The sequence below is a fragment of the Hemicordylus capensis genome, chromosome 2 (assembly GCF_027244095.1).
Source record: "Hemicordylus capensis ecotype Gifberg chromosome 2, rHemCap1.1.pri, whole genome shotgun sequence".
NCBI lineage: Eukaryota > Metazoa > Chordata > Lepidosauria > Squamata > Cordylidae > Hemicordylus > Hemicordylus capensis.
Genome location: NC_069658.1, coordinates 171,332,068 through 171,359,373, shown reverse-complemented (window position 1 = coordinate 171,359,373; position 27,306 = coordinate 171,332,068). Strand labels below are relative to the sequence as shown.

General features: G+C 45.4%; 1 protein-coding gene and 1 long non-coding RNA gene across 9 annotated transcripts in view; both read left to right on the top strand.

The window, feature by feature from the left end:
* Positions 1–373: 373 nt before the first annotated feature.
* The window catches only part of LOC128345901 (alpha-2-macroglobulin-like protein 1), a 137,573-nt gene continuing 110,640 nt past the window's right edge, over positions 374–27,306 (top strand). For 2 of the 8 annotated variants that reach the window (XM_053298538.1, XM_053298535.1), the window contains exons 1-6: positions 374–512; positions 3,315–3,498; positions 13,603–13,635; positions 13,975–14,125; positions 16,259–16,311; positions 21,193–21,213. In XM_053298538.1, coding sequence (XP_053154513.1) covers positions 445–512; positions 3,315–3,498; positions 13,603–13,635; positions 13,975–14,125; positions 16,259–16,311; positions 21,193–21,213 — 510 coding nt within the window. In that variant the 5' untranslated portion in view covers positions 374–444. Of the gene's footprint in view, positions 513–2,630; positions 2,705–2,847; positions 2,989–3,314; positions 3,499–4,077; positions 4,174–4,215; positions 4,312–5,708; positions 5,751–12,689; positions 12,737–13,602; positions 13,636–13,974; positions 14,126–16,258; positions 16,312–21,192; positions 21,214–27,306 lie in introns of those variants that run through there. The other 6 variants (XM_053298536.1, XM_053298542.1, XM_053298541.1 and 3 more) reach the window with 6 other exon arrangements.
* LOC128345905 (uncharacterized) lies at positions 16,319–19,920 on the top strand. The gene is made up of 2 exons (XR_008316693.1): positions 16,319–16,645; positions 19,763–19,920. It is a non-coding gene; the product is annotated as an uncharacterized LOC128345905 (long non-coding RNA).

Here is a 27,306-nt window from a genome sequence, read left to right as displayed (position 1 = left end):
GGGGGGGGTGGGGCAGTCCATGTGGACAGCCTATAGTGACTCCTGTTTGTATTTATATAAGAGGAAAAATGCATACTTCATAATGTAGCAAAATTCCCTGCCTGGAAAACCTTGGAGACATTTAGCTGTTCTTGACAGTCATGCATCACACAATTCCTGTGTTTGTTTCAAAGGCAGGAAACTGATTCTGATGTGGAAAGTCACAGCTATCTTCCTGGATGGGGTTGGGGTGAGGACAGTCAGGGACAGTGGTGTTTGCTCAGCACAGGAGAAAATGATAGTAAATACGAGAGTCATTGACCCAAATGAGATTTACCTATGAGCTTATGTACCTCATAGATATAATCTGTCTTTTGCAACAGGAGGGCTCTCTGGGAGGGTATTTAGGTCTCTGCACTCAGTCTCCCATGCTGGCTCCTTGGATCTAACCTCTGCTGCTCAGCTATGGGGGCAACCATGCTGCTCCGGGCCCTGGGTCTGCTATCAGTCACAACTTCTGCCGTTTCGGACCCGTAAGATTTTTACTTTCCATTTCTCTTTGCTAGGCAGGTTGCGAGAGGGGCATTAGTGTGGTCGAAAATGAACTCATGGAGCTTCTGAAGTCCATAGGTAGTTTTGGCTTATGCTTGTCCTCAACAAGGAATGGGGGAAGTGTAGAAAGATACTGCAAGTCATCGAAGGCAATCACAGGAATTAAATAAGGCCACAACAGGCACTCTAAGATGGCAGTGCTCTGTTTTGGCATGCCTTTAGAACCATTTTTTGAACACAAAATCTGCCCCAAAGTATGGATTCTGTACAAAACAAAACATGCAATGAATGCGGACACCCAGCTTGAGTAATATTCTGGTCCTGAATAAGGACAGCTGCCTGCTCTTAGGACAGGAGTATAATCCTTACTTGTTTGGGGGCCATAAGATCTCTTTGGTTCGTAGTGGAGACCAGAAAGGAATGCCTGCCCCAGCTCCCAGCATTTGACAGCATCCCCTCAAATTTGGTGATGCTGTAAATTACTCACTTGGTTGTACCAAAGGGTAGGTTGCATGCCACAGAAGTTAGTGGCACTCATTGTGAGTGGTACTTCTTTAACCATTTCAGGTCTGCCCTGATTTGGTTACAGCTATTCAAAATGTTATGTACCAATTTCCTGGCCAGTGCCAACATGATTCAAGAACTATCTACCCTCCAGGCTCCTGGCTTACAGGCTAGCAGAAGGGTCTACCATGGCAACTGCATGACATAGAGCAGCTCTTAACCAGCTATCTTCCTCAGAGTTTCATGGTGCTCCTTCACAGCAACTGACTTGCAACACATAAGGAGGATGTCTTGGAGTTCCAAAGGTTCCTGCCTTTGAATGGCTCAGTTATAATGGCTTTGAATGGCTCAGTCACAAATCAGTTATGACCAACTGCAGTCTGCTGTGTTAGGACAAGAACAGAAAATGTCTTGCTTTTCTATTCAGGGGCAGCTCTCCCATGAGGTGAAGTGAGGCAATGGTTTCAGGCAGCGAGTGGGCCACAGGTGTGCCACAAGTGCAGGCTCCCTGCTCTGCTATCCCAGGCACCACCTACCAGTCTCTTGTTGCTCCCACCCCCTGTCCCTTCCTGTTCTTATAGCTGTTGTTGTCCTCCCTCCCATTCTAGCCCCAGGAGAGGGAACCTGGTGCCTGGAAGATAGCGGGGGAGATGGGTGGTGTCAGCACTGGTCTCTGAAGCGGGGAGACAGTACTGTCAGAAGTTGGCTCTGAGGCCACCCAGCTTCCCCCTCACCGAACAGGCACCCCACACAGTCTCCTCTGGGGCTGGTGCGGAAAGCTGCTGCTTGCTGTATTAAGCAGTCAGTGTGAGTTTATCCTTTTCACTCACCATGCACTGGAAGCAGGAAGGTTTCAGCGCTGGAAGCCAGAACGGAGAGATGAGCTGGCAAATCTGGATGCTGCGCGCTGCCTATCTTATAAAGGAAACAGCAATATCCTAGAGTAGGGATGGGAAGAAGATAGATGGAAGATTTTCTATTAGAAGATCTCTGGGTGATTTGCAGTTGATAGGCATGGATTTCTGACTCGCAACAGTTGACAATAGCAACAGCAAAGAGATTTCCCTGCCTCCTAAATGAAGAAAGCTTGGGGGGGAAATCCAAGTGGCTTTTCATGTGAAAAGACAATTTACTCAATTCAGGTACTAAAAACTAGGGGTGTGCAAACAGGTATAACCCTGAACCTGTTTGAGGTCGAACTGACACCCCCCCCCGATTTGGTCCGACCCTGGACCGAACACACCCTTTAGTTCGGGGGGGGTTGCGAGCTTTTTATATATATATATATATATATATATATAAACACTCCCCTCAGGGGAGCTCCTGTAGGTGGTGGGGGCTCTGCGGAGGCTCCCCCTCCCCTGCTGGCCTTCGAAATGATCCCCTCACCCGGTTTGGGCACTATTTGGCCGGTTTTCGGTCTTCACCCAGCGGCCATTATGCAGGCCACGTGCCTGTGCACATGGCCTCTGCGTGGCCTGGGCCACACAGAGGCCATGTGTGCAGGCGCACAGCCTGCATAATGGCCGCTGGGCCGCTGGGTGAAGGCCGAAAACTGGCCGAAGAGCACCCAAACCGGGTGAGGGGGTCATTTCGAAGGCTGGTGGGGGAGGGGGGACCTTGCAGAGCCCCCACTACGTCCAGGAACTCCCCCGAGGGGGAGTAAAAGGTTAAACAAATCTGGTTTTAATTTTTATTATTTATTTACCTATTTAGCATATTTTTATACCGCCCAAAACTTACGTCTCTAGGCTTTATATTAAGAATTTAAAGCTCGCAAAGCCCCCCCCCCAACTGAACCGGGGGGGGGGGTTCCGAGGGGGTGCCAGACCAAACTGGCCCGGTTGGGTTCGAGGCCAGCCCTAGGTTGTCAACTACTCTAGCTGAGAGGAAGAGAGTGCCCTCCCACAGGCCAAACTGTTCAGAGATCAGTGACGTCCAGGGAAGTAGAAGGTTGTGTATTACCTGTCAGGTGGCCTTCCCTTCAGATTAAGGGAGTTTCCCCCAGAACCCCATAGTGGAGGCCTCCATCTCATTTCCCATTGGGTGGGGTACCTGCAATGTAATAAGTATTGCTGTGTCCTTCCATTGTAGAAACTGGAGGTGAGCCAGATTTAAAAACGAAAACAAACCAACAAACAAAACCCTTAATGGTGTGTGGATGTGGTATGTGGGTTGCCAGTTGCCTATTCTTGTCCTAGAAAGCAACTGGTGTGTTACTGTTTCACTTCTCCAGAGACCATGTGTTAAATCTTCATTTTGTCTTCTTTCTCTTCCAGTCATTATCTGGTAGCCTTCCCAGCAGTCATTAAGCATCCCAGTACAGAAACGTTCTGTGTGCTTCTACACTCCCTCCCCAATACTGTCCACCTGGCAGTAACGTTGGAAATGACAGCCCAGAATCACACCCTATTGGAAAAGGATGTGTTGAATCCAGGGTACTTCAAGTGCACCAGCTTCCAGGTCAGTCTGCCAACTGCATGCAACTCAGTGGGAGGTGCTTTGTCACCAGAGCCCCTGGTGGTGCAGTGGTAAAACTGCCGCCCTGTAACCAGAAGGTTATAAGTTCGATCCTGACCAGGGGCTCAAGGTTGACTCAGCCTTCCATCCTTCCGAGGTCGGTAAAATGAGTACCCAGAATGTTGGGGGCAATATGCTAAAATCATTGAAAACCGCTTAGAGAGCTCCGGCTATAGAGCGGTATATAAATGTAAGTGCTATTGCTATTGCTATTGATATGAGCTTGCCTACACATTATATTTACCATGTGATGCTCAGATTTGCTGAACAGAAGCATTATTCTTTTACTCACTGATGCCAATCTACTGTCCTGACTTATGAAACAACAGTGCGATGGGAGAAGCAGTGTTGACTCTGAAAGGTTTGACTAATTTGATTCCTCTGCTGGGTGGTGGGAGCAAATTTCAATGACCCAGGAAGGGCTTCATACCACCTGAAATCTGTCTCTTTTTTGTATGTTCAGGGGACATAATTTGGGTGACAGAGGGCTTCTGTGAAAAGGTTGTTGAAAGTCCAGGTGCAGGTCCCCCATGAGGCAAGTTGATGCAACTGCCTCAAGCACACTTTTTTGGCCAGGGGGGTGGCGGCGGCAGAAATCATCCCAATGAACAACAGAAGGTGATTTTGCTTCTGTGTTGGTGGCAAGATGTTGCTCAAGGGTGGAAAGCACTCACCCCTCCAAGGAATTGGGTTGTTTCCCCAAAGTCCAGCCTGACCTGAGGGGCAGAACCGGGCAGGGCCAAAGGCAGCATGGAAGTAGGTGCCTGGTGGAGGCAGGGGTGCTGGACTCCTCTAATCTAGCTAGAGGAGGTGATCATTATTGGAAAGAGGTCCCCACATTGTAAGGTGTTGCTTTTGTCTAAGATGAAGAAGCAGAATGAAGCTTGGTGTCTTGCAGACTGCGATGCAGCAGAAAACAAACATGCCCCAAAATATTTTTGGATATTTTATAAAATATTCAGGGAGAGAACACGAGCCAGGAAATTCTGAGAAAATTCTGCTGTAAAATATGCTTCCAACATTCACCAAATAGTTCTCATGCTATTGTTTCCACAAATGGTGTTTTCTGGAATTAGAAATAAGGCCCAAGCAGTCTTATTTTCAAGTTCCTTAGAAAAAAGGAAAATAGATAACAGACTTAGCCCTGGACTAAACCGAACTTTATATTTGAACCAATTAAGGATTAGCCTCTATAATTTATAAGTCTTTCTCTGTAGACTACTATGAGAGTTTGGCCTAATCTGGCCCTCAGTCTAAATACCTGCTGCCACTAATTTAGGATTTCTAGCTTTTTTGACTAGTTGTCCTCCCAGTCACTTATACCTTTGTCTCTCAAAAATAACAAAAACTTAGCAGTGTGGTGAATCAATAGGACAAGCATGAATGAGGCATGGGAACAAAAAACCCCAGATCCACTAGTAAATAGTGAAAAACAAGAATAGGTTTACTAGAATAAAATATTCAAAAATCAAAAAACAAAACAAAACAACAAGAACAGTACTAGAACAAACAGGGGGAAATTCAGTTAGGCAAGAGTACAATCTAAAACTATAGAGCAAACAAACACTCAAGCCTTCTAATCGAAGGCCTAGCAGGTTCCAGTAGGCCCAGCTCCCTTCCTGCCAATTCCATAGCACCTCCATTCCTACTTAGCTAGTCTTCCAGCCTCTCGGCTCACACAGTAATCCACTACTATCCTATCTTCACCCTTCCTTTTTATTAATCCCCACCTCCCCAAAAAGGGTGAGTCAATCAGGGTGAGTCTTCTCTCTGGCAACCAGAACCTTCTGTCTCTGCCTGGAGACAACCAAGCAGAGCACATCTTAGATACATTCCCTCCAAAACCCAGCAGCAACACATTTTTTTAGTTGTCAATTTTTAGCTGTAACCTTTTAACTCCTACAGAGATTTACAGAACAACCCAATGTAAAGGAAATAATTTTACCAAACAAATGGAAGGAGTCATTCCTTCACAACTACCAAAGCATATCCCTCAAATAAATTCAGAGATCTGGTTGCTCTAATAATATCTCTGTCTCCACAGCACCAAAACACAAACTCCTACGGAGCCTATATGTGCTTATAACTTGAAATGCCAAATTAACAAAATCCAGACCTAGCTTTATAGTGCGATCCATTCTATGCATGCCATCTTAGAAGTACGTACCATGGGTTTCAATCAGATTTTCTCCCAAGTAAGTGTGTATAAGATTGCAGCCTTAACTAAAAAGCTCAGTGTATTTTTTTGTTTTATTGCTGCTATTAATATTTCCAACTAATAATAATAATAATAATAATAATAATAATAATAATAATAATAAGAAATAGAATATTATAATAATAAGAAATAGAAAAAATCACCAAATACAAAGATCTACAAATTGAAATTGAAAGGCTGTGGCAGAAAAAGACCCAAATAATCCCAGTGGTCATTGGCGCCCTGGGTGCAGTTCTAAAAGACCTTGAAGAGCACCTCAACACCATAGGGGCCACAGAAATCACCATCAGTCAATTACAAAAAGCAGTTTTACTGGGAACAGCCTATATTCTGTGACAATATCTATAACCATTGACAATAAAATTCAGCCATCCCAGGTCCTTGGGAAGGACTCGATGTCTGGATAAAACAAACCAGTCAATAACACCTGTCTGACTGTGTAAACAAGAAATAATAATAATAATAATAATAATAATAATAATAATAATAATAATTATTATTATTATTCAATTTCTATACCACCCTTCCAAAAATGGCTTACAAAGAGAAATAACAAACAAATAAGATGGCTCCCTGTCCCCAAAGGGCTCACATTCTAAAAAGAAACTTAAGACACACACCAGCAACAGTCACTGGAAGTACTGTTGATGTGTTTTAGAAAACCAAAGTAACTACATTTTACTTAGAATACCAAAGCATCTCCAAGTTTGCTTAGAAAACCTAATTCTAACTTAGGGCCGGTTACTCTCCCCCTGCTAAATAAAGAGAATCACCACGGTAAAAGGTGCCTCTTTGCCCAGTTAGCAGGGGTAGTGTAGTCTTCATTTATTTTCTATAGATAATATTTTGTTTTTGTGTTTTTAAATTTTGCTTTAAGCAAATGAATGGATTCTCCCTGCCCCCTGCTCTTTTCCAGCCTATACTAGTATTACTTCTCCTCCAAAAGGAGTCATTTTGGAGTTACATTTTATGTTATCTTGGGATGAAAATGGTGACCGTGACAAGGCTCAAGCATGAAAGCTTTAATCCCTAGCACCAGTTTTGTAGGGTCAGTTGTAGCATTTAGTGGTGATGAAAATGCACTCCTCAGCATGAGCTTTGATTTGGTATCTTCACCAATCTTACTTGGGTGCTTTCCAGATTACCTGCTGTTCAGCGGTAGTTTACTCTGGCTTGGCAAAATTGTTTGAAAATTGTTATGAAAATGTAAAGAGAGGTCATTGCACAAAGCCACAAGCAGGGGGAGCAGTCTTTTCTAGCTGGCTGAACCTCCCTGCCACTGGAAAATACAGCTTTTTTTTTTTTTAACAATGTTGTAGCGCTCTATCGCAAAGATAAAACCTGAAAGAAGTCATCAGAAAGTGAACAGCACCTTGCTGACAGCGCAGGGACTACGATGTAGAAACACAGGCGGTATGGAAGGACACTTAATGGACATATAGTGACACTGTTGTAGTGTCCAATCTAGAAAGCACCCAGGTATCTTTACCTTCACCAATACATAGCATATTTAAATTAGAATGTTTAAACCAATAAATAACATATTTATTCACCAATAAATAGCATTCAGGTGTTGGAAAATGGAGTGGGGTGGTAGTCTGCAGTTGGTGAGGAATCCATGAAAGCGCTACACACAACTTATTAGACAAGGATAAAAACTGAACTTGTATATTAGAAAGTGTTGGGATATAAGGTCTGGGTGTTTAATGTTCAGGTAAATGGTCAGGTAAAGAGATCCTCCCCAACTATTGGAGGGCAATACTGTCTACAGAACAAATACAAGTTGTCTGGACAGTGCACCAGCTAATTCTGCATAATATGCAAATTGACATGCAAATTTACAGACTAATTTGCATACCATGCTAATTGGGGTGCCCAGATTTGGGGAGCTTGAATACGGCAACCCTAGGCCAGGCTCAAAGGTCCCATCCTTATTGCCAGAATTTTATGGAGGACATAAAGCAGCACACATACAGCCTCCAAAGTAGAGAGAGACTTGTGGTCCTTACATTGATGAAGCATTGCATCAATGCAAGTCCACCACTTGGTGGGACAATTGCCCCATCAAGAATCTAAGGAGTAGTGGGCTCCATGTGTGCAAAATGCACTGACTGACCTTCTTTCTTGCACATAGTTGTACAGAATGGTTATGAGAGACAGAAAGCTGGCAAAACGACAAAAAATTGCTGATGCTGGATACCTACTGCCTGCTAGAGTGTGCTTTCACTGTGCTCGCAGGCTGGCTTACTGGCTCTCTCTCACATGCACAACTGAGAGCCAGCCAGCCAGCCAGCCAGTGCAGTGCAAGAAACTGCTGATGCTGGATGTCTCCTATCTGCTAGAGGAGGAAGTGGGTGTTTGGCATTGGTGCTTTCTCTTGCACCCAGTTTGGTGAGTCGGAAGGCTGAGGGTGGAGCCAATTACATGGGGGTATTGGCAGAGGTGAGAAAGTTTGCATCACAGAGCAGCAGCCAGGCTCAAGCTGCCACTGCCACACATATACACTGTCAGTTTTAGTCTGAAACCCTTCAGAAGCACTGATACTTCTTCCACTGCAGGAGAGGATGTCAGCCCACTGCAATAGTCAGGATATCAGACACTATCTATCTACATGTTTTGGGGTCCTGCCTCTTTCAGAGTTACTAATTGTATGTACCAGATCTATATCAAGGTCCCATTGCTCCTGGCATAGATGATCTTCCACCTTAGTGGACTAGATTTTGATTGCTACTTGACATAATCCACATTGTGGAGAGGGAAGGGGGCATGGGTAAGAAGAGAAACAAACTGTAGTAAGCAGCCCTCCAACTCTAATAGAGTTCAGGAAGTGAACCCCTGTCCTTGATTGACAGGCTGGTGACTCTAGTTCTTGACCATTCAGTCAACCAGTTGGGTGGGACATGTCCTGGGGCTGCTGGGAGGAAGGAGAAGGAGAAGTTGGCAAGGGGAGAGGATATGAAGGATGACCATGCTCTCTCTCTAGGTGAATCTACAGATTCTTGAGAGATAGGATTGCAGGAGCTTGATCTCGCCAGGGCTTTGGGGAAATTAAGGGGCAGGAAGCCAGGCTGTGGCTTTCGGAAGTTAGCTCGAGAAAGTATGTTTAGTCAGATGTTGCATTAGTAGTTATTTTATTTTCTGTGTGGTGCTTTGCAATTCCTAAATATCTGTTTCTTGTAACTGATTAACTAAGATTAATTATGTTCTGCCTAAAAGAGGATCTGGGTATTTTGAATCTTCTTGTATCCAGCCAGGGGCGTAACTATAATAGGGCAAGGGGAGACAGTTGTCTGGGGGCGCACTGCCTTGGGGGGGCCCCAGAGGCAAGTCACATGACAGACTCCCCCAGTTGCACACCCGCCCCGGCTTCTTTCAGTTGTATTTATCCTCCGAAATGGATGTGAGTGTTAAGACCTGGAGCTACCAGAACAGCATATCTTTCTCTAGTACCATTAAATGACTTGCATCGTCCACAATTTACAAAACCTTTAAAAAAATAATTTAGGATGATGTTCTATAATTTAGGATGATGTTAGGATGATGGCACATTGTGTGTGTGTGTGTGTGTGTGTGTATGTGTGTATATATATATATATATATATATATATATATATATATATATATATATATATATATATATAATTTTACTATGCTTTTTGTTACCACTATTCAGCCTCATTTAAGATTTCTTTACTTCATGAGCTGAGCTTCAGGGGGGGCATTTTAAAATCTTGTCTCTGGGCCCACTCCAACCTTGCTACACCCCTGAACAGCATGTCTTTTTCTAGTACCATTAAATAACTTGCATTGTCCACAATTATGCTTTTTGTTACCACTATTCAGCCTCATTTAAGATTTCTTTACTTCATGAGCTGAGCTTCGGGGGGGGGAGGATTTTAAAATCTTGTCTCTGGGCCCACTCCAACCTTGCTACACCCCTGAACAGCATGTCTTTTTCTAGTACCATTAAATAACTTGCATTGTCCACAATTATGCTTTTTGTTACCACTATTCGGCCTCATTTAAGATTTCTTTACTTCATGAGCTGAGCTTCGGGGGGGGGGGAGCATTTTAAAAGCTTGTCTCTGGGCCCACTCCAACCTTGCTACGCCCCTGATCCAAGCTAAGCATTTCTAATAGAAACCAATAAGCGCAAATCTAATCCCCACTAATTTATAGCAATTTAATAAAAGGGGTTTCCTCTATTTTTACAAACCTCCCAGAGCTGTTTATTAACTCTCCGTAAAGGGGGAGAGAGTGGGGACTGGAAGCCTCTAGTGCAAAACGTTGTCAACAGGGCTCCTCAGCCCAGCTATCGTTCCCTCTCTCCACATGCAGGCATACACGGGGAAGCAGTTTTTATATTTTTGCCTGTTAGAAAGGGGAAGCAAAATTTTGGAATGGGGATTTTTACTCACTCCAATTCCTGTTAAGAAAAGCATTTTAAGAATGAGTTGGTTTAAACAGCAGTTTAAACTACCAGAGTTTTCCTTTTCCTTTCTTTAACTGCATGCCTTAAAAGTTAAAGATTAAAACCCCAGTCAGCTTCGTAGCTCAGTGAGAGGGGTGACTCAGCAAAAACTTCCCTCGTGAGTTAACTGGTTGGCACAGGTTCTTACACAAACTTTTATTCTTGACAGGGTTAAATTCTTGGGCATGTTTTTTTTAAAAATAATAATAATAATGAAACAAGTTATGCATTACAAAATACATGCATATGTACAAAATACATACAAAATTGTTCCGACAAGAAATAACTCTTTAAAACTGAGAGTCAGATTCCATAAATGCATGACTGAAACATAGAGTGTAGTTAAACAGTTATAATTCTTCTTCCAATACTGAACAAATGGTTAAACTGGGGTCTAGTGTAAAGCTGGTTAGTAATAGTGTAACTGGTACATAATAGCACAGTGATTTGCCTTGCTAACTGTTGTCTTTCCAACTCATAACCAGCAGCAGCAGGGGCGTAGCTAGCCCGCCGGCGGCCTGTGTGTGGCCGCGGCGGGCGCCCCGATAGCCCTGCCCCCTGCGTCTGACATCAGACGCAGGGGATAGCCACGCCCCCACGTCTGACGTCAGACGTGGGGGGCGTGGTCTGGCTCTCGAACGGAGCCTTGAGGCTCCGTTCGGGAGAAGCAGCATAACTGCCGAAGGGGCCATGCAGCTTAAACAAAGGCTGGTTAAACAAAGGCTGGTGCTGCGTTCGCAGTGCAGCCCAGGAGCGGCTCTTCCCTGCTGCTTCTGGGCTGCATTGCGAATGCAGCACCAGTCTTAGCTCCTGAAGGGGCCGGGCAGTCCCTTCAGGAGCTAGTTAGGCTGGCGCTGTGTTCGCAGCACCAGCCAGGAGCGACTCTTCCCTGTCTTTGGAGGGAAGAGCCGCTCTTGGCTGGCGCTGCAAACGCAGCACCAGCCTTTGTTTAGCTCTCGAAGGGGCTGTGCAGCCCCCGCTCGGGAGCTAAACTCCCGCCCCCGCGTCTGATGTCAGACCCGGGGTGTGTGTCAGGGCCGCTAATGGCGGCTCCTGATTGGGCACGGCTCAGGTTCTTTGAACCCATTCGCCCAATTATAGCTACGCCCCTGAGCAGCAGAGTTAGGTGTTATTTCCTTCTCCCTATAGGAGTGGGAAAGTCTGGAATTTCAAAGAATATACTAAATGAAACTAATTAATACTTTGTGTGTAGTAATTAGGTCAAATACTTAAAGAGTTACTGTGGGAACAAGTATAGTATTTTTCTCTCTTTCTCTAGATTTTACACACACACACACACACACACACACACACACACACACACACGATTGTCTTAATGATTAGAAGTCTCTGTATTTAATATTTCAGCTAGATCCACAAGGGGGGAAAGGCAGTTGTGAGTTGGATTTATCAGTAATGGAAGAATGTGCACAACTTGTTAAATCACAGTTTAATACTCTCAGGCAAATATTCTCCAAGGTTGCAGGCGGAAGTCTCTCTCAGCCCTATCTTGGAGATGCCAAGGTGGGAACTTGGAACCTTTGCTCTTCGCAAAGTGGCTGCATCCTCTAAGGGGGATATCTTATAGTGCTTGCACATGTAGTCTCCCATTCAAACATAAACCAGGGCAGACCCTGCATAGCAAAGGGGCACTACATGCTTGCTACCACAAGACCAACTCTCCTCTTCTCTATAACCAACAGCTTATGATACACCATTACCAAATAGTTTCTTTTTAAGGTGTATTTTTAAAAATAATTCCAATTAGAGGATATTTGGCATTACTTTAACTAACAAAAAGGAAAGATTATACCTTTTCTCTAATCTGCATCAAAGTTACTCCCATACAGATTTAATTTTGGTATATTTTTGCAATCTAAGTTAAGGAGATTGTAGAAACTGATATAGGTCCAAAAATTGTATCAGATCATGTTCTTGGGGAAACCTTTGTTCTTGGGGAAACTTCAATACCTAAAATACAATAACTTCAATCTGAAAGATCAGGAGATGAGACAAATAATAAAAACAAGCACAAGAGATTAATTTTTCATTTATATTACAAAATAAATTAAATGGGGTATAATTTGGGATTCCTTTAAAGCATATATTTGAGGCATCTGTTTCCAAATTTCAGCTAGGAAGATGAACTAAGTAAAAAGATGCAATTATTAAAAAGATTAAGAATTAGAGTTAAAGCTTCAATATGTCATCATATCCAATCCAATTTTTATTATGGCCAAAGGCCAGCAAGTTCAATATGTTATCACTGTGAAAATGAACTTATGGTTCTTAGGAAACAATTAGACCTGATAGATGTGGCAGATGTTAGTAAAGCTTTGAATTGTAGTAAACGAAAGGGTTTTTAAAAAAGAAATAACAGCAAAGCAGATAAATTATTAGCTCATTATATTGCTAAAGAACAAAAGATGAGATCTATTTTTCCAGCAAAAGATACAAAAACCAGAAAATTAACCACATCTAATGCAGAAATGGTAAGAGAATATAAAGAATATTATGACCATCTTTGTAAAGACCAAGAAATAAACACTACTTGGGCATGTTTATACAACCCAGCATCTTGGAATCTGATGCATATTGCTTGCATTTATGTTTTATGTTTTGTTGTTTAGAAATTTGTCCCAATGGGGATCTTGTAAGGGGGGTGGAGTCAGAAGGGAAAAGGGAGGGAAAGGAGGAGAAAATTGATTTTTTTCCTGAATAAACTCTTAGTTAAATCTATTTAAGATTGCTTTGTGTTTGCGAGAGAAGCAGCTATAAAACAATCTCCAATACACAGAAGTCTGGTGCTAACCCAGTTTGCTCACCAGGGTGCTTTCCAGATTACCCGCTCAGCAGCGGCAAAATGCTTCAGTTCAGGCAAATTGCATTGAAAACATAAAAGCAGGCTATTTCACAAAGCTACCAGCATGGGGAGTAGTCTCATGAAAACTCACAACCAGAAAATACAGCAACCTCTTAATGCCGGACATACGACGTTATAGCAATAAATTGCAGTGATTAAATCCAAAACAAGGCATCAGAAATGTGAACAGCACCCTGCTGACAGCATATGGACTGCGGTGTCACAACACAGGAAGTGCAGAAGCACACTTCGCAGATACGTCGTGACCCCGTTACAGGGTCTAATCTGGAAAGCACCCTGGAAGACCAACTGAGCCCTCATATGATCTGTGTTTGTACAAAAATAACTCTTACTGATACCTGCCCCAAAATGTGCAATAGAATCTAATTCTGGGTAATGTGATTTGAGTGTAAGTCTATGACATAGTTTATGACCTTTGTACTACTGTAGTTTTCTCAGACTTTTCCTCTCATCCATCCCTCATTGTCTCTTCAGGTTCCAGCCTTTGTTTCCAAGAGCTTCCACATGGTAAGTTTTGCATCTCCCTACATGTTTCCTTTGTTCTAACCTATTCTGGGCACTGGAAGAATAAACATGATAGGGGAGGGCGGAAGGGAGAGATCACAGAGGAGAAAATTGGATAGGGAAGGCAAGGATGAAGTTTGGGGGTGGAAGAAGGTTGACAGGCCTGGAAAGAGAAAAATATTTGTCTTGGGTGGTGATAAATGGAGGGGGTTTGGAGGGATGGGGTGGTCTTGATTCAGTTCACCCCGTTTTTAAGGAAGTTCCAGATATCTTCCACATCTACCAAATGCCATTATGTTCTTGGCCTTACTGTTGTTGAAATGGCTTCTCATCTATGTGTAGGAAGAAGAAGAAGAAGTGGCCCGTGTACATGTCCTAATCCGAGAGGACGAAAATGTTTGCTTTGAGGGCCGGAAGAAAGTATTGGTCAAGAACCCTTACATAAGGCATCTCATAGAGCCAGATAAGCCCTTTTACAAGCCTGGAGAGACAGGTAGGCATGAGCAGTCAAAGGAACTGGCAGATGTCTGTGACTGTTTTAAGGTGTGGTGATATACAGTAACACAATGTTGGCAATTAGGAGAAGCAAAGGAGAAGCCTTGCAAGCACTGTTCCCTCTAAGGTGCGCACATGCACGCACCTTCCCCCAGGTCCCCACACAGCAGTTTCGCCCTGCTGCCCAACTCCTCTCACTGCCGGGAAGCACTGCCCCATTGCCTCCTCTCCCCAGCTGCTTTGCCGCTGCAGTGCGCCACTTCCTCCTTCTCCCTCCCTCAGCGGCCGGGCCTTCTTCTTATCCAGTTCCGACTGGGGGACTGGGAAGGAGGGAGGGAGGTGGTGCACAGCGGCCAGAGGAACTTGAAGTGTTTGCTGCTCCCTGAATAGGGGAGGGATAGCAAAATTTGGGGATGAACCCAAAGCAGTCAGAGGAGGACGGGAGGTAGTGGCAGCAGGAAGAGGCGGGCAGGGCCGGGGGAGGGACTTCTGCCGGGAGCATCAGAGGGAGTGTGTGTGTATGCCCCATCCCAATGTTCTCCAGGCAGGGACCTGATCCCCTGAGGTCAGCTCCACACCTTTAACAAACCCTTGGGTTCCTTCTGCTCTCTGTAAGCTGCTTCCCATGCAGTGGTAGGTGGTCATGTACTGAAGCCCCTTCTACTAAATCTAGCTGCCCACGATGAGATAGCAGGTTTATTTGTTCTGCACGGAGCAGCCTCCCATGGATGATGAACCTCTCGCCCCTCCTGCCGCCTCTGGATTTCTCCAACTGCCTTGTAATTGTTTGGGAAACTGTACCATCTTCAGAGCAAGCGAATTACCAGTTTGAATCCAACACAGCCCTGATTGGTGACGTGTGTAAAAGCCCCCACGAGGGGGTGAATCACCAGTTGGCAGATGGTGGAAATGGCTTTCCTTCTAGCAAGAGTCATTGGCTTCCATTTCTTGGTGATGATGGGGAACAAGTTGAAGATAGGCATGCATCAGAGAGTGAGTGTGTAGAGGGATGTGTGGGGTGGGAAGGAAAGGAGTGCATCAGAGGGAGAGAGACTGTGTTTGTATAGAGGGAGGTGTGGGGTTGTGTGGGAAGGAAAAGAGTGTGGTGGGAAGAGAAGGAGTGTATCAGAGGAAGTTTGGTAAATTTACCTAGGTGCATCTCTGCTGTGTTATACTGTAAATGTTTATGTCTTGGTTTTACATAAAATCATAAATACAAGCGAAACCCGCACAGAGCATCTGTGCGACAGTTCACTCCTGCCCCAGTCCCCGCTGCCCTACATCCGGGCCCCGCTGCTGCGCCTCCTCTTTACTGGATGATGGGTCATTTTCTCTCCCTCTGTGTGGCAATGGGCCATTTTCAGCCTCTGCGCCTCTTCCTCACCGGGTGGCAGGCCGCTATTTTCGGCTGGGCCCTGCTGCCAGCGTGCCCACCGGTGGCCTCCTGAGCCCACCAGCGGCCTCCTCCAGGCAGCCTGCCTCCCTGCCAGCCATTTTTGGGCTGTCGCATTGCCTCCTAAGCCTGTTGTCTGTCCCGGCGCTGAGCAGCAGCTCCACCCCTGCCTTTTCATTGGTTGTGGCTGCAGAGGGGGCGGGGCTTGCCAAACATCCACATGCACCCCCCCCCCGCAATGCTGATTCGCCTCCAGCCCGGCACCCCTCCAGGGACAGCCCTGATGGAGGGGGAGGAGGATGGGAGATGACAGCGGCTCCCCCCGGCGCAGAATGTTGAGGGGGGCATAAAAAACTTTTCGCAGCGTGCCATGCGCACTGCATTCTTTAAATGTATATATCTGTGTGAGTTGGTGTGATGTGCGCACAATGAACTGATAATGCCACCCAGAGCAGAAGTCTTTCCACGCACTGATAGTGTAAATTAGAGGGAACACTGCTTGCAAGATCTAAACCAGAACAGGGATTTTTTAAAAGAGCCCAGACACTTTGAAGATTAGCATAAAATAATAATGCAAGCTAAACTAGTTGTAGAGCTGTTTTGCAAAATGGGGGTGGGGGGAGGTATCAATCAACTTCTTAGTGTTTAGTTATAGCAATATGAAATATTGGAAAGAGGAAAATGCTGAGCAAGTTGAAAAATCTGAAAGAGCTACAAATAATATATCTTCTTTTCCAGCAAAGTTTCGAATTCTGAGGCTTGATGAAGAATTTAAGGCCATTGAAGATGAGGTGAGTATTGCTGTCATATTCTAAAGTATCAATTAACCAAAAACTTCCGGTCCTCACAGAAATGTCAACAATCAGGAAGGTCTATTGCGACTTTTTAAAAGTACAGAACTAGGCCAGGGATACACATTTTGCCATTTCAATGGGTGGGGGGAGACTTCCTGTGAGTTTCTCATGCTGTCATTCCCTTATGAACTGGATATAGGGGTTCTGGAGGACATTAAGAGGTCATCCACACAATCAGCTGCAGCAGGGTAGGAGTGGGGAAACCTGGTGTCCCAAGGCTCATATGGAACCGCTCCCTCCCTACTGCTGAAGAGCAGGTCTACTCTATTAAGTAAGTAACCCATCCCTTAACACAAAGGGGCAAAGCCCCATCTTACTTTTGCATTGTGTGTGCAGTTGGGGCTCTTTGGTGCAGCTCCCGGCAGTCCAGCTTCCCTATAACTGCGGAGTGCCACTTAAAGAGCGACCAGGAAATCAAAAGCTGCAGCATTGCCATGGGCAGCCTCTCGGATTCCTGCACAATACATGTGGGATACTGAAGGACTTCCTCCTCTAGATCCCAATCCCGTAAGCTCCGCCATGCTGATCATGTGGGTGTGTGGCACGCCAGAGAACTGCAGGCCATGTGCTCGTGTGGGAGATGGCAGGGTTAGGGTTGCCTTTCCCCCAGCCTTCCCACCAACCCTCCTGCATTCCCCCCAGGCCGCCCTAGCCACCAGAGAGTTTGGCTGTGTACATGGCCTCTAAGATTGATATTATAATGCACAAATAAGTGTTGTGACAATCATGGTGGCAACGATGCCAGGAAATGTTGTGGCATCAATTTGTTGTTCATTGAGTTAGGCTGATGCTTGCTGGGGGAAACTATGCTGAGGGAAACTGTAAGTCTTTGAATCTTTGGGATTTATTTCCTCTGAACCACAAAACAAACAAACAAATGAATAACAGCATTATGTCCTCCCCAAACCTCTACCTGGCAGCAAACCTCCCAAAGTACCCCTCCCCTTAGCCGAGATTCGTTCTGTTAACCTTGTCTTTTTGACCGTGTGTCACCGCGTGGTGTGGCGACACACGAGTAGACCCCTGACTGGGAGGCTGCAAGCCTCCCAGGCTTGGGGGTCTCTGCAGGATGCCCCGTGCACTTTTGCGAGGCATCCTGGAACTTCCAGGGGCTGCGCAGCCCCTGATCCCCACAGCCCCCACTGGTTCCATGATGGAGCCAGCAGTCGAGTGGGTGGATGATCCGGCCACCCAAGGCTCCATTGGTGATCGTCTGCGGGGAGAGCAGGCTAAGCCCGCTCTCCCCGCAGACCTCATTTTGGCGAGTCTCACTGCCTCAATATGTTGATCTTCCCACTTAACCACATAGAGATTTTTGTGCCACAAACCTCTAGTTTTGGGTTTCCTCATTTGGTGGTGTAATGGACACTTCAAGTGGTCTCAGGAAATGCTGAAAAAATGAATAATCACATCCTTATAATATACCACTCAAACCATTACCAGAGTCTTGTTCCACAAATCCTAAGATTTTGGCTGTCTGCTGAGGTAATTTTAATGCAAAGAGACACAAGTTACCAAACTAATTCAGTACTAATCCCAAGACTTTGCTGCTACCACCAGCCTATGCCTGTAGGGAACTGTGTTTCCATGTTATGATTTCATAGGCCTATTCAATATCTCAGACTGGACAAGGTTTTGTTTTTTATTTTTAGTGGTTCAGCAGAAATAGGGCTCAAAAATTCCATGACTGTCAGTTTCCCTCAGCAGATGGAATGCTTTTAAACATTCCAGTAAGCATTAGATCAACTCAACCAAAAAGAGCCATGACTGATAATTTTTTTTGCACTTCAATGGAAATAGAGCTGAAACTTTGCATTATTCCAGCTTGGGAAGTTAAAGGTGAAGCTGCCGCCTCAGAGAACTTTGGGGACCAGCCAAGGAGACTAGGGCAGGTTCACATACAACAGTGAGATTCGTGCAAGCTCCCCCATCACTATGTGAGCCTCTGCTTCCTTTCCAGGTTCTGATATGTCGAGATTGGTTGTGATGCCCAAATACAGCAATCTCAGTATATACTTCAGTCAGGGCACCTGACATCTATAACTTAATTCAAATCTCATATAGGCTTCAGGTTTCTTCCTTGACAAAAGATATGCAAACTATTTGGAGTTTGGAGGGTTTGGACATCATGATTAATCTTGGCATATCCAAACCTGGAAACGAAGTAGAAGCTTGAAGAGGAATTGCAGGGAGCATGCACTCCTTGGCTGCGAGTGCTCATGTGAAACTTACGGGCTGCTGTTATGTGTGATTCACCCCTAAGAAATTCAGTTGGCATTTCAGTTGGAATTTGGAGATCCCAGGAGCTAGGAAAGCTGAGCCCAATAGCAATGTAGCTAAAAGAAGAGGACATAGCATGCAATGGGCTGAAAAACTATGAATAGTAGTAGTTATTACTACTACTAAAACAGGGATCTGGGGGAGGGGAGAGGGGAGAGACAGAAGAAAATGAAGAGCTAGGCAAGTTAGAAAAGAGAAGGTTTAAAAGGGTGGCTGTGTGTATGTAGCTGACAGGCGGACAGTGGAGTGGTGAGGTAAGAGTGCCATATAAGCAGGGATACTGGTTGAGAATAGGGTTGCCAAACACACACTGAGCTGGGTCTCACGATCAGTGAGACCAGGTTTGGAAAGCTAAGTCTGCAGACGAGCAGGGTGGGAGCCCTGGGCAGCCAGATTGGCTGCCCACACAACTGCCAGCTCCATGACGGAGCTGGCGGGGGCTGGGGAGTTCGGGGGCCGCGTGGCCCCCGGAAGCTCGGGGCCCCCGGAAGCTCTAGTATGCCCTATGCGAGCGCGCAGGGCATACTGGGGAGACCCCCCGAGCTGGGAGGCTGCTTTTCAGCCTCCCGCCGGGGGTCTACATGTAAGTAGCCGCACTGCGGAGCCACACCGCAGCTACTCACGATCCCAAAACACGGGTTTGTGGAGCGCTCGCTCCGCAAACCCAGTTTAAGGGGAGGGCTACTTGAGCGGGTTAATCGCTCAAGAAGCACAGGGCTCGCAGCCGAGCCCGGTGGTTCTCACAATTGTAGAAAATCGGGCTAGCGGAGGCTAGCCCAATTTTCTACAATCGTGTGAATAGCCTCACTATCTTGTTAAGGCCTTTTAAAAAAGTATGATATGCAGAAATCAGCAGGTGAAACTTTTCATGATTTGGAGCTAAAGATGATTGCCTACTAATTGCTGCATGTTGGAGATGGAACTCCCAGAGCATAGACCCTTAGTACCTTTTATCCAAGTGACCACTAGGGGCATTAGGAATAGTGGCAGTGATGAAATGTGCCATCTTGTTGTCTCTTTGAGTGATCTGGCTTTCTGTGATCGGTAGACTGATATTCCCACGGCCTTCTTGAGACCAGTCTGCTTTTTGCTCCCCTCTCTGCTGCAGACTCTGCAGTTTCTCTCCTTCTCTCCCTCTCCCTGTCTCTCCCTCCCTCCCTCCCTCTCCCTCTTCTCTATACTATGAAGACAGAAAGCTCAAGCATACAGACTTTCTATCCAAGAATGTAACTTCCACAATAAAGTTTATTTTCTTTGGATCTTAAACAACTGTCTCAAGCTACTCTTTAATGGGTTCAACTTTTACTGCTCATGCTGGCTCTGTTATAACTGGGTTTAGTCAAACCCTTCCCCTCCAACACTGCAGACCACACAGCTGTCCTGCATGGGGGGAACAGGAGGTTGTTCAAATCTTGCAAGTCTAGTTGAGAGTCAGGGTGGCAAAAGAAAGTACTCCACATTAGGCAGAGGTGACACACACTGAGAAACTTGGAAAGGCAGTGGGTAGTGAAGGCTTGGAGTCCAAGTAAGGAGAGACCACAGAAGAACTGGGCAGAAAGAAAGAAGATTGCTGAGGTAAGCTGGATTATTGTTGACTAATAAAATAGTTTTGCCCGATTCACCAGCTTAGAGATTCCTGTAGCTTGCATAGAAAGAGTTGCTTAAAAAGGAAAATTCTCTCAGGTGTAGATTTTCATATTATTGCAGCGTTATGGACTGTTTTGGTGATACCATTTAATTGGCCTCCCATCATGTGAGGACGAACATGTGTATACATGTCCCTACCTCCACACCAGCATGCTGTCCCTATCCATGCATAGTCACATGGGGGTTGGAATGTATGACCTGCCCCAACTGGGTGATTAAAACAAGACTCTGAAGTATTATTTTAACTGCACAATTATGGTCAGTTTAGACATTCTGCCCCCATGTGACTGTGTGGGGACAGAACAGCATGCTGGTGAGGAATTCATACTCCTCCTCAAGCAGTTGGATGACTGGTTGAACTGGATCTTTTGGACAGACCTATTATGGGGAAACCAATGCATGTTGCATTTTGTGCAGCAGTTGTACAGAGGCCAGCTCAGGGTTGGGCCTGGAAATTCTAAGGGAGCACAGAACTCAAGAGGTGTGTGTGGCTGGGAAACACATTGATTTAAAATAACCAGTCATTGTAGGGAGACAGCCTTGGTCCAGATTGCTCCAGGGAAGCAGTACTCCATGAAATAGGTATAGCGGGCAGCAGTAGTGGCATCACTGGCATTGTTTCTTCTTGCCATCACCATGGCAGAGGTGGCTGCTTTTGGAAAGACACACTTGAAGTTGGTGACTGAGGCAAATAGCCAGTCAAGCCTGACCCAGACCTTCTGTTCTTCTGAGGGATGGGCTGCAATTGCCTCCATAAGCCACTAAAGCCAATTTAAAGGTACAGGCAAGGCACAGCCTACCCGTTCATGACTGGTTCCGTAGAGTGTTCTGGGAACTGATGTCTGTTCTGTTTATTATATTAATTTGCCTCTCTCTCTCTTTCCTTTGCAGATCCCTTTGGTAGAGCTGATAGTAAGTAACTAGGAATCACCATATTGACATTGTCTTCTGTGCCACATCTTGCCATTTGACATTAGAGTATAACTGCATTACTAGTTTAAAGCACTATAAATTCCCTTGAAACTAGGGATGGCCAAATCGATCCAACTCAAATCTGGTTGATTCAAGTGATTCAACCTTGAATCAAATCACCCTTCTTGAGGATATTGACTAGATTCGAAGTAGAAATGAATCACCCTGGATTCAGCTTGAATCGTTTTGATGATTCAAGCCTCCATCCCCCCACTCCGCAATGCCAGCCCTTCTAGCTTCTCTGCCATGATGGGTTTTTAAAAAATGTATATTTCTGCCATAAGGAATAATGGGGATTTGAACTGGGCCATAATTCCCCATAGATAGTGCCTAGGAACACCAAAACAGGTTGGGTGGTATGGCCCCATGGGTGTCAGCTACCACCCAGCCCTAAAAGCAATTGGGCAATGGGGTGAATTTTAAGGAGGTTTTATGTATTTTTACATAATCTATATATTTGTTTCTTGTAGGCGTACCCATTGCTTATCCCATGCGTGGCAGCTCTTGCGAGAGCAGCTGCCTGGGAGATAGCAATGGGGACAGGGAGACAATGGCAGCAGCGGCAGGTCGGGCCAGCCGCCGGGAACAGGAGGAGGCCCGGCCGCCGGGAGCAGGAGACGGCGGCAGGCCAGCCTGGCCTGGTTGCTGGGAGGAGGTAGCAGGCTGGCTTTCCGACCAGCTTGCAATCCAGAAAGCAAGGGGTGTGTGTGTGGCAGAAGCGTGCGGGGGGAGAAGTGGCCAGGCGGCCAGAAAGCCGGGCATGCGGTGAGGTGGGGGACAGTGGCGGTGGGTAGGCTGGCTGGAGGCACAGATGCTCTTTGCCTGGCCCAGATAGTAATTTTTATGTGTTGTGGATTCTCAGTTTGTAATGAGAATATAAATACATAAAAATTCCTTAAGATTCACCCCTTTGACTGATTGCTTTGGGGGTTGGGTGGTAGTTGACATCCATGGGGCCATACCACCAACCATTCTGGTACCCCTAGGGGAATTATGCGCTGGTTTGATTCCCCATTATCACCGATTGCAATAATAATACTTTTTAATTGTAAAAACCAGGAAATTAGGTTGACTTAATTCAATTCTCAAATCGAATCAGGCTGATTTGAACTCAAATCGAATCGCAACATTAGATTCATGTACATCCTGACTTGAAACTATAGTTTTGTGATTTTTTTTAAAATCATGAGCCCCTGCACAGTATTACAATTCCAAAGGTCCCTTCTGTGAATCATTACTGTTAAACAGGTTTGAAAACAGTTTGAATTTATAGTGTAAACATATCATCCTAGAACTCTGGGTGTGAAAGAATTTGAGTTGTGCTGAAATTGTGCTATTTTCACAAATGCTTTCAACAGATATGAAAACCCTTTGATAGTGCCCTCCATTTCAGAGATTTTTTTGGAGTGCACTGCCAAAAGGAAAGAAATATTTACTTGGAGGGAGGGAAGGCAAATCTACAGTGCAAATATCATGCTGCAAGTAGTGCTTTGGAAGCAACACCCTGCTCACTGGCTTTCTCAATGCCCTTCTCTGTGTGGAGAATCAGGCTGAAAGGTGGTAAGCAGGGAGAGGACTGTTTGCACAGAGAGAAAAGTTGAGGGAGGGAAGAAAGAGTGCCAGCAGAGCACCCCTAGAAAACAATGACTGCAAACAGCACTAAAAAGCAAACAAGGGAATTTGAGGGTGTTTGGAGTACATTTCAGTTCCCTAGAAAGCACAGTATTTGCTTCTCTCTTTGAGGCAGAAATTCGTACAGCCTGAAAAATAATATAGTGGCAGAGCTGTTGACTGTTGCAATCTTACAGTAAATATTTTAATTTAATTTTTCTATATAGATTTTTTTTTCTATATAGATTTTAAAAATAGAATTCCAATGCATTATCCAAACAGTGGAAGATTACATCCTTTCTCAGTACAAAATACCATACCAATATTCATTTCAACAGTGTACAGTCTCAAGATGCTGGCTAGTAAAACATGTGGAGCAAAGAGCATATTACTATTCAGATTGCAATGTTTCCTTGGTCCAAGGGCTCCTTCCGTACTCTTGGCAATGCACCAAGGAACCCCTCTGTGAACCAGCAGGTGGAACACTGAGGCAGAACCACTGGCTCCCTTAGTCCTGCCAGGGACACCACGCTGCAGGACTGGGAGGCGGTGATGCTGCTGCTGCTAGGGTTGGACTGTGCACTAGCAGTAGGCGCTCCGGCACCCTCCTCCTGGTTGCACTCCAGCCTCCTCTCCTTGGCTCACCTAACCTCTTCAACCAGGAGGTCCCTCCACCTGGGCAGCTGGGCAGGGGTGACAGCTTTGCCTTTGGTGCTTGGGATTGTACTGCCAATGTACAAAAAGGTGTGTACTGCCAATGTACAAAAGGGTGTGTTGAGCTGATCCACCACTCCAGTCCTCAGCTGACCTTCCAAGACAATTGCTTCCTCAATGTTCAGCATGGACTGGAGCTCATCCATTGTCTTCTCAAGGAGAAGAGCCCTGCAGCAGGCAAAGCATTGCACAGCATTGCTGTCTCGGCACACAAGCTGTCTGTGGCAGCTAAGAATGGCTCAAGTGCCAAGATAACCTCAGAAATGAGTGTCCAGTCCTGAGTGGATAGGCCACACACTTCTAAACCATGCCTCCTTGCCAGGCCATGGAATGCCACCTCTTGCTCCTGCAGGCACTGGAGCAAGAGAAAGGTGGAGTTCCACCAGGTCGGAACATCCTGAAGGATCAGGTGTTCAGGTAGGCTGAGCTCAAGCTGCCTCTCCGTGAGCATCCGCCTATCCTTTTCGCTCCAGTGGAAGAAAGTTGCTATCTTGCAGCACCTCTTCACAAGAGCAACTGTGGCAACAGCAGACTGGCACCTAGTGCCAGCAGCAGGGATGTCTTGCCTGGCCACAGCCTTAGAAGGGCCAACCACATCCCGCACAACCAGGTTCAGAGTGCGCTCCACACAATGGATGGTCACAAATTGAATCTGCTCAGCTGCCCTCACTATGTTTGCAGCATTCTCGGTCACCATGAACCATCGGTGAAGGGTTGGCTTCCCAGAGAGCCATTTATACTGTGCTACAGTACTATTTATGCTGTGTGCCACACACAGTACTATCTATAGGACTGTAGAGCACACACAAAAGCTAGAAAATTAAATCCCACACAAATAAAGAAGCAGGCTTTATTGGGGGGGGGGTTCGCGGGAGCAAGCAACAATGGAATAAGTCAAAGGGAAGGGAAGGGGATTTCTGTGGCATCAGAAGGCTTCTGCTACAGTCCTAGCACCTACCTAATCCCTTCCCCAAACTAGCCCCTATTTAAAGAACTCTTAAGTTCTCTAAACCTCACCAAGGAATGGAATTGGTGGGGCTTATTTACCTTCCAGTTTCTTCTGCTGGAGTCTGGCCAGATGCTACTTTCAGAGCAACTTGGACCGAGCAGACACTGGGACTCAACAGCTGAGGGGAGGGCAGGTGGATGCCAGCAGGTGGGCCCCCACCCACCCAAAAAATCAAAAAAGAAAAACACCATGGGGGAAAAACAGGGAGAGCCTGGCAGGCTGGGCACCAGACATAAGTCACTCAACACACACCAGGCTACAAAAACAATTAAATGAAGTGCAGTCCAGGCACACAGCAGCAGTGCAAAGGTGCAACTTGGGGCTGCAAGAGAAAAGAATAACAGTCAGCTCAGCATCCCAGTTATTAAAGCTACTAGGGGCTGGCTACAAGCAAGAAGAAGAAGAAATCCACAGAAGAAGAAAAAATTCAAAGCAGCACCCAGTTCAAGCCACTGGGGCTGCTGGTACAATTAAATAATAATAATTGGAAAAATAGAAAAGGAAAGGAAAATAGTTGTTGGCAGTGCAAAAGAAATCAAAAAGAGAGACAGAAAAGCCAACAGGCACTCTCTGTCTGTCTCTATACTGGGCCAGGCAGATGGACAGACCACCACCACCAGTCTGCTCTCAGTGCTGCTGCAGTCTCTAAATCCAATCCTCTGATGTACTATCCTCAAGAGACAGTCACACTAAGATCTCTCTGCTTCCCAGAGTCCCCTTAAATACATTTTGAAACTCCCTCCTTTTTTTGTTTGTTTGGCCTCCCCCTTCCCTCCTGCTCCCCCACCCCCAGTCAATTGGGGCATAGTTGCCCATGACAACACTTGATTTGTATGATAACAAGCCAACCAAGAAGCAAGGAGTTTACAAGCTTGTTGTAAGTTGTTGTGGATGTAAGTTGTTGTGAACCAACTTATTGTTCACCCTGCCTGGCTCCAACTGAGAACAAAGAAACCCTTCTCTTCCTACTGCAAGGCCCTCAAGGTCCCGCCCACTGTGTGCTGAGTGGCTGATCTCTAGAGGTCAGGACAGGACCGTCAGGACAGGGTTCACTTCTGGTTCACTCTTTAGGGGAAGGAGGGGCCGTTCACTACAGAAGCCAGTGCCAGAAAACCAATCAGCAAGGGAAAAACAGGCCTCCAATATGGCACTTGAAACACTCGAAACGTTTCAACTCAAAATGGGGCCTTTTACTAACAAGCAAGCAGCCCACCATCTTCTCTCTTGTTCTGAGACTTTAAGAAAAGCCTGTTAAAAGCTCCCTTATCTTTCTCTTAGTCTTTCACTTCTCTTGAGGGTGAAGGAGAGGGAGCGGGTTATAACTTCCAAATAAAACCAGGCATTTTGACTGAAATTACTAACTGAATAGTTTCAGACTTATCCTGTTTGAAATGTGTGTGTCTTTAATGCAGACATTTTTGCTTATTTTTTAAGAATTCTGAGATTATTGCCTTCTCTTCATGGGCAACCTAAGGATTCTCTCAAGCTACTTGCAGTTTATTCCAAGTAAAGCCTTAATGAACTCCTTGGAGCTTACTTCCAAGTAACTGCTGTGTGCATAGGATTAGAGCCCAAGGACATATCTCAGAAATGTTTATATTGTGAGAAAGGGAGAAATAAGGCTTGCTTTTTAAAAATTGAAGTATGCACTGTGTGTGCATATTTGTGAGAACAAAGGAAATTAATGGGCTCTGTGTGTGGCCAAACACACTGTGGAATTTTCAAGCAGTGTAAAATGTGTGTATGCAGATGCTACCTGAAAATAGGTGATGAAGACTCCCAATTCCACCCCCTTCAGTTGATCTTAACCTAGTCCTGCATGGGGTGAGGAGGAGAGGGCTGAGATTGCAAGAAGGAAGAGAATTGGAGGCCATGCTGATAGAAGACGAGATAGATCTGCTGAAGAGAAGAAGAAGAAGAAGCATGGGGACTTGAGAGAGAGAGGGCATTGCTACTTTCCATACGGACACCTACAATTAACCATTCTAAGGGCAGGATTTATTTACTCACAGCCAACCAAGGGGCACATTTAGCACCAAATTAGCACTAAATAGCCAACTGCCAAGTGCTGGTGTGAATGATGGAGATTTTGTTTGAGACAAATAAATAACTTTACAGTTGGAGAAAACCACGGGCTGATCCTTTCTAACTTACTATTTGGACCTGTCTACTATTAGCTCCATCTATGGTTACCCCTGGCTCCCTCCCCTCCCCTCCACCCACACCCCCAGCCTCTAGAGGCAGCAGTTGCCACTGATGTAATCTGAATTAGCATTATACTAACCTAATGTACTAATTTATTTAATTATACAACCACATAACTAATATATTTTAAAAGGACAACCTTGTTCACAGATAAGTATTCATAGGAAGGCAACCAAGATTGTCAGGATTCTGGTAAAAAAAAGTCAAGTAAAGATTGAAGGAACTGGGCATGTTTAGCCTCTAGAAGAAACGACAGAAAGGACATGACAGCACTCTTCCAATACTTGAAGGGCTATCACATTTCTTGTTTGCTATCCAAGAAGGCAGGACTAGAACTATTGGGCTTAGTTACAGGACAGTAGATTTTGACTAAACATTAGAAAAAACCTCTTTATTTGAGAAGACTGACAGTGGAGCCAATTACTGAGAGGGGTAGTGACTTCTCCTTCATCAGAGGTCTAAGTAGCTGGACAACTCTCTTGTTGGAATCCTCT